Source organism: Eleutherodactylus coqui, chromosome 7 (assembly GCF_035609145.1).
Source record: "Eleutherodactylus coqui strain aEleCoq1 chromosome 7, aEleCoq1.hap1, whole genome shotgun sequence".
NCBI classification, from domain to species: domain Eukaryota; kingdom Metazoa; phylum Chordata; class Amphibia; order Anura; family Eleutherodactylidae; genus Eleutherodactylus; species Eleutherodactylus coqui.
In genome coordinates, this window is record NC_089843.1 from 57218273 (window position 1) to 57230662 (window position 12390).

The window sequence follows — 12390 nt, forward strand, 5'->3', positions numbered from 1 at the left end:
GGGGGTCACCCTTACTGCTGGGGCTGCTCTGGGGGGGTCAATGTCACTGCTGGGATATGTTTACACGAGGTGGAAATGCTGCAGAATGTCCTCAGCGGAAATTTCCGTGGCAAATTCCACAGCATTTCCACATTCAAAAGAAGTCAAAATCTGAACCCGGTCTATTTTGAAACAGCTTTGTCCTTTTAAGAACGACGGGTGTAAAAAATCATATGTCGTGATAAGCTCCGCCCCCTGACGTGTTGGCACTTTGCGATAAATAAGTGGGTTTTGGGTTGCAGTTTGGGCACTCGGTCTCTAAAAGGTTCGCCATCACTGCTCTAAGCTATCTGCTATGTATCCACATCTTCATTCAGTATCTCATGTAATGGGATGTAACCCAATTCTAAATAGTTACTAATCAGTACAGTCTTTTCCTTGCAGACCAAATCTGTGCGGTACAGACAGGCCAAGCATCATTATGTGGAAACTCCTAGGGATTTGAAGAAACGATTGGACAGCATTGCTAGCAGTCAGAGCTCAGCAAGTTCTGGATTTGCTGAAGAGAAATCTCTAAGTGACGTCGAAGAAGAAGAAGGTAGGATGTTAGTGTGTGTAAATTAAAAAGAGGTTTTAATCTACCACTGGTTTCTTTCCAGCTGTATGGATGGATGGATAGATATGGGATGGATTGATGGATATGAGATGGATGGATGGATAGATATGAGATGGATGGATGGATATGGGATGGATGGATGGATAGATAGATATGAGATGGATGGATTTGGGATGGATAGATGGATAGATAGATATGAGATGGATGGATGGATAGATATGAGATGGATAGATATGAGATGGATGGATATGGGATGGATGGATATGATATGAGATGGATGGATATGAAATGGATGGATGGATAGATATGGGGTGGATGAATGGGTGGATATGAGATGGATGGATATGAAATGGATGGATGGATAGATATGGGTGGATATGAGATGGATGGATATGAGATGGATGGATGGATATGATATGGGATGGATGGATGGATATGGGGTGGATGAATGGATATGGGGTGGATGAATGGATGGATATGAGATGGATGGATGCATATGGTATGGATGGATGGATGGATGGTTTAGTGTGCTACATCATTAGTTTAACATTGTAAACATTCAATTGGCACACTATACTATTTCTGTAGTTATTACTTTGTAATGACTGTCAGACTACAAGAACAGCGTAGATCTGCTACAACTCTGTAGTGTTTCCCCAGTCAAGCCTGGCAATGCTACGTCTGTAGATAGATAGATATCCTAAGGAAGATTGGATGTATCTGTTCTTACATTTATTAGGTTTACCTGTGCTCCCTCCAGATATCTGATATTTGTGAACAGTTGCTGATCGGTTACTGGACTACAGATATAGCAAACGTAAACTTGACTTTTTAACACGTAACAATAACTTAAGTACAACTCACTACAATGCTGTAAACCAAAGTATCATGCTGCACTAGTCATATTAAGGATTGATACATCTGTACATTATGGAATATCTACAATGATGGAAATCAATATAATTTAAGTGCATTTTTGGCCACTTAGTATCTTATGCGATTACTAAATGCTAACGATCAATACAACACTTTTTAACATGAAACAAATTAGAAAAATGTTGATAAAGTCATAAACCATTTACAACCGATGAAATATGTTTCCATCTGTCCGAAGTAACTGTTTTCATCCCATAACCATAATGATAACTTTTAAAGGTACCTTTACTGAGGCCCAAAGTCGCCTGAATACTCGCTCGTATGAATGATTATGGTAACTGTCATCCCGCGCACCTACGGCCCCCGATAGGGCACTGAATAAGAAATCACTCAATAGTGGCTAGTCATTCCATTCCAATAAACGGAAATGAAATGACTACTGAGCGACTTCTTGCTCAGTGTAGACAGGAGTCACTCAATCTTTGAGCAACTGCCTGCTTGCAGTGAATGGATGCGGTTGGCCAGAAGAGATCTCCAGCTCGTGTTCGCCTCCATTCTCTAAAACGACTATCGCCCCTGTGTGAAAGCAAAGGAGCAAAATTCATACCTTACTTTTAGTTAAATTGGTGGTCAGATCATTAGGTTTCATTTTTGCTTCTGTAGCAAGTTTAAATCGGCAGATAACTAACATGATTCAATCTTACGTAGTGGAAGAGATGTGCAAGAATCAGCTTTCTATGGAAGACCTCATCTCATACAGCTTCCAGGTGGCACGAGGCATGGAATTCATGGCTTCACGGAAGGTATGCTTGATTTACATGTTACTGAAAGACCATTGATCAATTCATAGAACCTGACAGGTGACAGAAGTTGGACAATTTCATGTCATGCTGTTCTATCTCCAGTGCATCCACAGGGACCTGGCAGCCCGTAATATACTTCTGGCTGACAACAATGTGGTCAAGATCTGTGATTTTGGTTTGGCACGTGACGTGTATAAAGATCCAGATTATGTCCGAAAAGGAGATGTAAGTAAAATATAGCCATACCTTCATCGAGTTATCCTTATTTTTTAGACATTTTTAAATTTCCATCTCTTTTCCTCCCCAAAGGCTCGACTTCCGCTGAAGTGGATGGCACCAGAGACTATTTTTGATCGAGTGTACACAACACAAAGTGATGTATGGTCATTTGGAGTCCTGCTCTGGGAGATATTCTCATTAGGTAAGACAATTTTTACATTTATTTTTGTACATTGACATTGGGCCAGTTCACATGGGCGTATATGCCATCCATATGCTGACTGTGTATTTGATGGGCAACACGCAGACACATTATAGCCTTATTAGGCTATTCACATGTCCGATTGCCCATGTGAAATAAGTCACAGCACGTTCTATTCTGGTCCATATCATGGACAAGAGTAGGATATACAATGTCCATTGTCCTGCAGATTGGACAGCACATGGGTGTCTGTGCCCTGTCCAGTGCCAGTTACACCTGAGAATCTCGGGTGTGACTTGAACACAGCCATCTGATTGTGGCCTTAGTTGCCAACTTTTTTAAAATCCTTTCCAGGGATGTTGAGTCAATTTATCTAAAAAGTAGTATTTCAGTGGACGTGGCACTACTCTTGGAAGTTGGGACATCTAATAGTTATGGTAAACAGTCCTGTCTCAAGCTCGCCATACATTAGATTCAAGAGGTTTTCCAACAACAAAATTAATTTTTGAAAGATGGTTCCTTACTAGAGATGAGCGAGCGTACCCGGAAAAGCACTACTCGCTCGAGTAATTTGCTTTATCCGAGTATCGCTGTGCTCGTCCCTGAAGATTCGGGTGCCGGCACGGAGCGGGGAGCTGCAGGGGAGAGCGGGGAGGAACGGAGGGGAGATCTTTCTCTCCCTCTCTCCCGCCCGCTCTCCCCTGCTCCGAATCTTCAAGGACGAGCACAGTGATACTCGGATAAAGCAAATTACTCGAGCGAGTAGTGCTTTTCCGAGTACGCTTGCTCATCTCTATTCCTTACACATTGTTACCCACCAACACAGTTCCTCCAATACCTTACGAGTAATCCCACCACTGTACCACTATACACTTTCGCACGAGTGGTTTGTTTACAGTTTCTGATCTCTCTCTGTTCCCTTATCTATATTACCTTGTGTTGGCTTCTTTACCAGCGTAAGAAACGCCCTACTCTACCTGTTCAACCAAGTGTGCCCACTCACTCCACCTCTGCATTGCCAGAGATATAGCATCTTGTTAGCTGAGCATGTGCAGTTCCAAGTTAAGTGGAACGGTCCATGCTCAGGAGGCACTGCAGTGGTCAGTCCTGCCCAAATCATATAATTTATATATCCGCCTGATATCACTGCAGATAGATAGGCTTGGAGAAACGCTCAAGTCAATCAATGGACATAACATTGGTGGAGGATCAAGAAATGTAGGTGGGTGGTATCACAGGAGCTGCATGAGAAGACAGCTGTCCATGGCAAGAAGGCAGAGACGATACAAAAATGCTTCCTTATACATCATGGGTTAAATGGGGTAAATGCATATGGGTGTCGGAGAACCCCTTGAAATATGGCCAGTAGGGTTGAGTGTAACTATTGCAGCTAATCGTTGTTCATTGGTTGATGACAGGAAAATGTTTGCAAAAATGATAGCACTTGGCGCTTGTACTCGGCTATCTCCGGCAGTTCCATTAAAGTGAATGGAGTGGTAGTGTACACGCACAAGCACCGTTCAATTCATTCCAGAACACTCGGGACCCCATTATCCTGATGGATGGAGTTTCCAGTGGTCACTCCTCCAAAAAAAACTCATCCCCTATTCTATAAATATGGTGGATAAAGTAATTTTGTGGGACAACCACTTCATATGAATATAGAAACATCTGATGGTTTATTACAGGAGGATCTCCGTATCCTGGAGTCCAGATTGATGAAGATTTTTGCAGGCGATTAAAGGATGGAACAAGGATGAGAGCACCAGATTATGCAACAGTGGAAATGTAAGTTATCCGCATAGCTTCAGAGCATATTGCACAGAATGACTAAAACAGTAATAGGTTGGGTGCACGCTAGCCGGGTGTTTAAGTTGTGCCCGAGAGGCTTGGGTGCAACTTGCATCAGACAACATATAGACACGGGGCCGTGTGCTGTCCAACTTACACAGAGACGGCCCATCGACATTCATTGGTATGCCCTACTTCTCAGTCATGAAAAGGAGAGAAATAGGGCATTGCTATGAGTTTTCATCGGTCTGTGTAACAAACATCAGTGTGCAAGTCTTCATAGTCTTATAATGGGGCCATGTGGATTAGGACGGACAGCATACGGCCCAAGATATGCCATACGGTATGTAACCATTAACTGACATTGGTTTGTCCTATCAGATACCAGACAATGCTTGACTGCTGGCATGGGGATCCTCTGCAAAGACCTACTTTTTCTGAACTGGTGGAACATCTAGGAAATGTCTTACAAGCTAATGTCCAAATGGTTAGTAATAACTGGATATAGAAGTATAGGATGGAGGGGATCATTAAAATGTAGCACTGATGAAGTTTATTTCCATTCATTTTCTAGGATGGCAAAGACTATATTCCACTTACTCTGACTCTGACCGTGGAAGAAGATTCTGGTCTTTCTATGCCGACCTCACCTGTTTCCTGTGGGGAAGGAGAGGAAATTTGTGATGCAAAATTCCATTATGATAACACAGCTGGAATACGGTGCGGACCTATTTATAGGCGTTATACAATGACTGCACGTATGACTTCACAGTGGATTTTAATAGGTGTATGCATAGGGAAATGCTTTTGACATATACACTGAGTATGTACATAGGGTACCATGGACCTAATGAGTACCTTTTGGTATCCACCTGGCTGCTATCTGTTTAAGATACTCTTTTATTGTATTAAAAAGCACAATCAATTGTTTTTCAATGCAGATTCCTCCTTCAAAAAAAACTATATTATACTGGTTTCTTTAGAATGGTAGTCAGCAATGTGTGAAAATGTATTGTATATAATTGCATACCTTGGGGCTATATGTTCAATGCATGCTTTGGGAGATTTTCTGAGCACAACTGCCAAAGGAAGGATAAAACATGATATGAATGAAGCCTAAAGACCCCACACACATTCTAAAAAAGTTGTCCAAACCCATTGATTTCTGCAGGATTGGCTGACCATGTGTAGGGGACCTCCCGATTGTTCCCCAATAGATGATTCAGGGGAAAGAAGGATCGGGTACATTGAATATAAATGCCCAATCTTTTTGTTTTCCCTGGAGTTAAGCCACACCAAAGGCGTCTGGCATTGGCTTACTACCTTGTGCCCATGAAAAATACATGAATGCTCAGAGGAACTGTGTATTCAGTTCCATGCATAGGGGCAGATTGGGAACTTAAAATCTAAAAGTGGCCTTATATTGTAGGTGGATCCAAATTACCAGCAAAGGGAGGCAACACAAGTATTACAAGATTCTAGATCTGTACTTTCAGATTTTATCCGTTCATTGCTTGTTTCTCCGAGCCTAGATGACTTGAGTACAGTACACATTCACGCCAGAAAGTAAGCAGAAAGATGTTTAAATTAGAAGATGTCGGAATCGATGATGACAATGCACTAGCACCACCTCAACGCTATGCAGCCACATTGCCTCCTGTACTAAAAGGTCCTCTATTGCAGCCAGCCTGCAGCTGCTCCCTGGCCCAGAGCTAGCTGGAGAGCGGCGTCTGTAGCAAGTGCTCCAACTTGCATCAACCCTAATTCAGCTTTGGTGAGCCCATTGGAGTGCAGTAGGTCTGGGCATTTGCCCAGGTGTCTATGCCGGCCCTGCCTGACCAGATTGGGCCATAACCTACTTGGCCATCTGGGTTTTCTCCCTGTAGAGCCTATGGTCAATCCACCTGTGTGCATGGGAAAGTTGTTTAACCAACAGCTGTTGAAGGTGTATGGGTAGTCATCAGTTTACTACCATACAATGTAAATAGCTGACAGTATCTCTGCTTGACAGGTAGAGCATGAAAATGTTTAAGTAGGAAGGAAAAGGACATGGTTGAATGTGACTAACAAGATTAACATGACCAACGAGCAACATGAAATTATTAATGTATCATTTTACTTATGTAGGACCATTGGCTCATAAAAAAACCCCAAAAAGTTGAATTTGTCTATGTGATATATTTAACATATTTTCAGTGACTTTAACTTGCATTCATTGTCTTCAGGCATGTCCAAAACTCAAGGAGGAATAGCCGGCCTGTTAGTGTCAAGACATTTGAAGATATTCCTATAGAGGTCACAGTGAAAGTGTCTATGGAGGTAGGAAAACACTTCCCTATCTCCACTCTTCTATATTCTTTACTTAATTAATCGAAAAATATTAAAATTCTTGCTTTTTGTAGGACAACCAAACAGACAGTGGGATGATTCTTGCATCAGAGGAGCTGAAAACATTGGAGAATCCACAAAACGAAGCTCTGTTATTTAGGTATGTGATTTCCAAAATTCCCATCTTTTGTTGGGATATCAAAGATATCCCCATATACATTTTTTACCGAGCCCTCAGTTGCTTTGCCGGCTGAGGGCTGAACGTCCACTAGAACTTGAGATTCTTTTACAGAGCAGCTCTCCGCTCCGGCTCATGGAGCAGGTGTTGTCTTCCTGGCATGACTGCTTTAAAGGGAACAAACATTTACCCGTCATGTTTGCGATAACTGAAATTGAGGAACTCAGTTACAGATGAACTATTCCTTACCTTTCCTCTTAGTTCAAGATATCCCGAGATGAGAAGTATAAGATGACCAGTAGATGAGCGAGTATACTCGCTAAGGCACATTACTTGAGCGAGTAGTGCCTTAGCCGAGTATCTCCCCGCTCGTCTCTAAGGATTCGGGGGGCGGGGAGCGGCAGGGGGGAGCGGGGAGGAACGGAGGGGAGATCTCTCTCTCCCTCTCTCCCCCCCCCCCCCCCGCTCCCCGCCCCAACTCACCTGTCACCCGTGCCGGCCCCCGAATCTTTAGAGACGAGCGGGGAGATATTCGGCTAAGGCACTACTCGCTGGACTAATGTGCCTTAGCGAGTATACTCGCTCATCTCTAATGACCAGCCTTTAAAAAACGAAAATGATTTTGTGTTACTCTACTTTTCCAAAGAGTAATGTGCAATAATTTCGTTCCCCAAGCGCGTCATCTCAGGAAATTCCAAAACAAGAGGAAAGGTAACATTATTTACATGTAGATGTAGCGGTAACATTATGAGGCCGGAGCCATTCTTCAGTAACCGCACCATTGACATTCTAAATTCTGGCAGGGTATGCAGCAGGGAACAAATCTGTTGGCACACTATAAATGGGTCATCTGGGAAGTAAATTAGTATAAGCCCATTGACTTAAAATAATAAACTACATTATACTGACCTGTTTTGTTACCTTCTGCATTTCAGTCCCCGTCATTCGGTTCCCTCTGGTCTCTGTTCACTTCTGAGTAGCTCTGTTGCAAGGTTGTCTAAACACTTGACAGCTTTGCCCAATCCTTGTCCTTACCTCTACCAAACTTGAGGCCATGGATTGGCATTTTTGGTCACATGCTTATGGTCCCTTTAAACGGGAGAACTGTCGGGTGCTTAAGAGCCCGACAGCTGTCCCAGCAATCATCATTCCTATGCTTTTACACAAGAGTGATAGTCTTTCTGTGAATGTACGCGCAGTGGGCGGGAGATATCTTCCAGCCATTCACCTCCATTCCCTGCGAATAGGCAGTCTCCCAAGGATTCAGCAACTCCTGTTTACATAGGCCGACAGTCTCTTGGTTTTTAGGTGAGCTAAAAACCAAGTAACTCCAACAAATGAGCGGTTTGTCGCTTAGTGCCCTGTCAGCAGTCACTTGTTTCCAGCAATTATTCAGGTGATAATCGCCTCATGTAAAGGACTCTGTCATGACAGAGATGCGGGAACTGAAATGATGGGAATCAGACCACTGGAACAGGTGAGTATAGACTGGTTTATTATTTTACAAGAAGCCACTGGGCTTATACGAAAAATTATACTCCCTAGACCAGTGTTCCCCAACTCCAGTCCTCAGGGACCGCCAACAGGTCATGTTTTCAGGATTTCCTCAGTGTTGCACAGGTGATGTAATTATTGTTGGTGCCTCAGACATTGCCACAGGGGTTCTTACTATAGGAGATCCTGAAAACATGACCTGTTGGTGGTCCTTGAGGACTGGAGTTGGGGACCCCTGCAAACCCTTTAATGTTGCAACTATATTTTGAATCTGAGTGATTTTCACTTCCACAATGAGATCTCTCGATGAGCCATTGACTCATTAATAATCAACAGTCATTAACTTCGTTGCTGTTAATTTACCAACATTGTTCTTTTCTCATTTCAGCTGTTTAAAATATAGTAAAAGCAAAGACTCAGTCACATCAGGATCTTCCAACCAAACCAGCGATTACCAGTCAGGTTATCATTCTGATGAAACTGAAACCGTTAATGATACCAATGAAAAAACTCACCTTCTCAAAAAGGAGAGTTCATCGGAGCAATGCTACATGGAAAAAACGCCACACCAAGCTGCCATCCAGTTGACCACAGAAGTTTAGTTCAGAACTTTGTTATTTGTCGAGAAGCACTCAAGCAGAAGAATCTTTGGTCTTCTGTTCTGCAGGAGAAGACTACTTAAAGACATTGTCATGACTCTACAGAAGGCAGAGATACCTGGAATTGTTTCTACTGTATTTTTCGCATATGAGATGGACTGCTGAATAAGCAGGGTATGGACTTTTGGGAGCAAATATTTCCTATATGGAAACCAAGTGTCTGACAGTGCGACTTTTGGAAACCTGGAATGGCCATCACTATGCTTTTCTTTATTCCATCTATGGAGTGACTTCTGTAGACCTACATCCCGATATGTTGGCCACACTATGGACTAAGTAAGCTGCCTCAAACACTTAATGGTGGTGTATATATGATAGTATTATGCACTATTTTGATTTTTATGTTTTTTAAGTACCTGACTATAGTCAAATGAATGTCCCATCTAGAAAGCATTATGTGGTGCCGCATCAACGGCATCTCTAGAGGGAATGTATTATGTACTTACCTTCAACGGACTTCCTTTAAAGGTCCAAGAACAGGAGTCAGCTTCTATACACTGGGTACATGTTTCTCTCCGTGTTACATTTTTTTTTTACATTAAGCAATATGCAATTCACATTGGTCAACGGAAGAAATGGTACAGTAAATTCTGTTATATTCCTGATCATTGGACATCAACAAATATCTGTCTAATGGAGGACTTTATTGGAGGTGTTTGCAGTCAGGTCTGCAGACTTTTTACAGTAATCGCTAAGTATGACCATTATTGATCTTGCAGATGCCAGATCTTACTATAGTTGATAGGTTGACAAAATGTGCTCTTAACAGTTCTATAAAGCTAACCTGGGTGACGTATCCACCTTGTAGATATGCGTTTACATGTATGTGGTCAATCATGTAAGTTTCTAAAATCTCTAAAGGCTAAAAAAGTCACCACATTAGACAGGCTCTCAATGAGCGGATCAGAAGTACAGTGGTGCAACATCTAGGTCTTGGCTACAATGTTATAACAGGGCTTCCAAGTTACAGATGTGGCAAAGTTTAACATGTTACAACAAGTTATCTTATAACAAGCCAATGGGAAGCTATAGAAAGGTCAAATAAACCAAGGCGCAGAATTCTTTCTTGCATTAAAGTGACTACGCTTCCAGGTCAAAAAGTTGTCCTGTGCTAGGAGGCGTAAAGGGGTATATTAGTCCTAACACTACCAATGCACTGTGGGGATCGGGCGGTCTGAAGATTACGTCAGACATCTTGGATGTCCGAAAACGGGACACTGAAGTAGCCTGGCAGAGAATAACAATTGCAGGTAACATATTTCCCCATTCAGAATTTCGTACCAAAACCGGAGGGTCACTTCAAGTTAAACTTTGCTACATTTGTACCATGTGCCATTTATAATACTGGTGTCGTCTTATATAGCATAAGGTCTTTTAGGCCCTCATAAATACCAGCTACTGGGTGCCACTGCTACCACTATAGCTAGGACCCCATCTTAGCAATTGTCTTAGCGTTAAGTATATACATATATTCGTAACATTTCTAAGTATATACATGCTTGTAGATGTTAAATGCCTTTAAAGCAGCATTATTTGGACATTATGGCATGCCCTCACATATGAGGGATGAGATCCCATGAAGATAATTTTAGGATATTTTGCAGCCTTGTTTCTGACTAATATTAACTGTACGTTGTCAGTGCTTTTTAATGGGATTGTTGAACAGACTGTCACGTTTTCATATCCATTATGTCTCACATATTTGGGATTGTCATCAGTAAAGCTGACCTGGTATTTAGTGGTAAATGGGATAGGTCAGGTGAAGAAGGGGATTTACAAGTTCCTTGGTCCCCTGCAAAACCAAGTCCTAAAGTGTCTTTGTCTGCACTAGATTTCATATCTGAGACCCATGGAGTGTAGCTCATGTTGTAGGACATTTCGGACCAAGTATATACTGTATCAATGTGTTACTTATTTATAATTCAATGTAATAAAAGAAATGTAATATATTATATTTATAAATATGTTTTATCTGTATATACCATGAGGAATGGAAACTATTCTTTTTAGCAGTATTAAAGATTAAACTTTTTTTTTTTAATAGCATGCTTTCTATTGCTTTATTCTACATGATTTACGGGATGACCGATTACATAAAATACAAGCAACTTTATTTAAAATACTTGATAATTACCGTATATGCTCGAGTATTAGCTGACCCGAGTAAAGGCCGAGACAATAAGTTTCACCACAAAAACTGGGAAAACTTATTGACTCTAGTATAAGCCGAGCTATACTAGAGTATATACTAGGTTAAAAAAACCCTCCATACTCCCCTCCCAGCCGGCGTCTGTGTCTGTGCGACAAGCTGCTTGAATTCTCCCCACTGTCATCCCCCGCCATCCTCTCTGCTTGGCTCTGTCAGTGCTGTGTAAGTAAGCGCTGTGATTGGATTGAGCACCAGCCAATCACAGCCGGCGCTCAATCCAATCACAGCGCTTACTTACACAGCACTGACGGTAGGCGATTTGAACGCCGAGCAGGGAGATGACAGCGGTGAGAATTCTAAAGCAGCTTGATTGGCTGGGAATGATCGAGCGCCGTCTGTGATTGGCTAGTGCTCGCTCCAATCACAGCTCTTACTTACACAGAGCTGACGGCGGGGGATGACAGAGCCGAGCAAAGAGGACGGTGGGGGATGACAGCGGAGAGAATTCAAACAGCCTGCCGCACCGCCACCGGGGACACAGATGCCGGCTGGGAGGGGAGTATGGAGGTTTTTTTAAAGTCTTCCCTGACTCAAGTATAAGCCGAACGGCGCTTTTTTAGCACAAAAAATTGTGCTGAAAAACTAGGCTTATACTTGTATGTATATACAGTATATTAGCAATGCAGATGTGATAAAATTATGACTAAGTGAAAGAACAAAAGTAGTAGGAATCTTTTTTTTTTTTCTATAGAGGAATGCCATTAAAAAAGCCTTACCTAGGGCATCCTGCAATTCTCAAAAAACATAATGATGTCAAACAAATACACTAAAAGTTTAAAAAAAATGCCACGGAAGAAGGCACAGCTTGTAGTATAATTCCTTATTGATCAACAGCTAACATCTGGACACAATGCTTTGTGACACACAAAATGTCAACTTCACCTTCCTGTTGTTTGATACTTATCAAAAGCCATCTTGATTTTCCCCTATGCTGTGCTAGCAATCCCTTGATACATACAGCATCACATGGCCAGCTAGAGCCAGTGCCATCTCTGCTTGCTGGGAGGACAGTGTAATTATGATTACCTTCTGTACT

General features: G+C 42.1%; 1 protein-coding gene across 1 annotated transcript in view; it reads left to right on the forward strand.

Moving 5' to 3' along the window:
• The window catches only part of KDR (kinase insert domain receptor), a 36649-nt gene extending 25463 nt beyond the window's left edge, over positions 1-11186 (forward strand). The window contains exons 21-30 of the mRNA XM_066573067.1: positions 424-577; positions 2180-2274; positions 2377-2499; positions 2584-2695; positions 4384-4483; positions 4868-4973; positions 5061-5206; positions 6712-6805; positions 6889-6974; positions 8875-11186. Coding sequence (XP_066429164.1) covers positions 424-577; positions 2180-2274; positions 2377-2499; positions 2584-2695; positions 4384-4483; positions 4868-4973; positions 5061-5206; positions 6712-6805; positions 6889-6974; positions 8875-9088 — 1230 coding nt within the window. The 3' untranslated portion in view covers positions 9089-11186. The remainder of the gene's footprint in view (positions 1-423; positions 578-2179; positions 2275-2376; positions 2500-2583; positions 2696-4383; positions 4484-4867; positions 4974-5060; positions 5207-6711; positions 6806-6888; positions 6975-8874) is intronic.
• The last annotated feature ends 1204 nt before the right edge of the window (positions 11187-12390 follow it).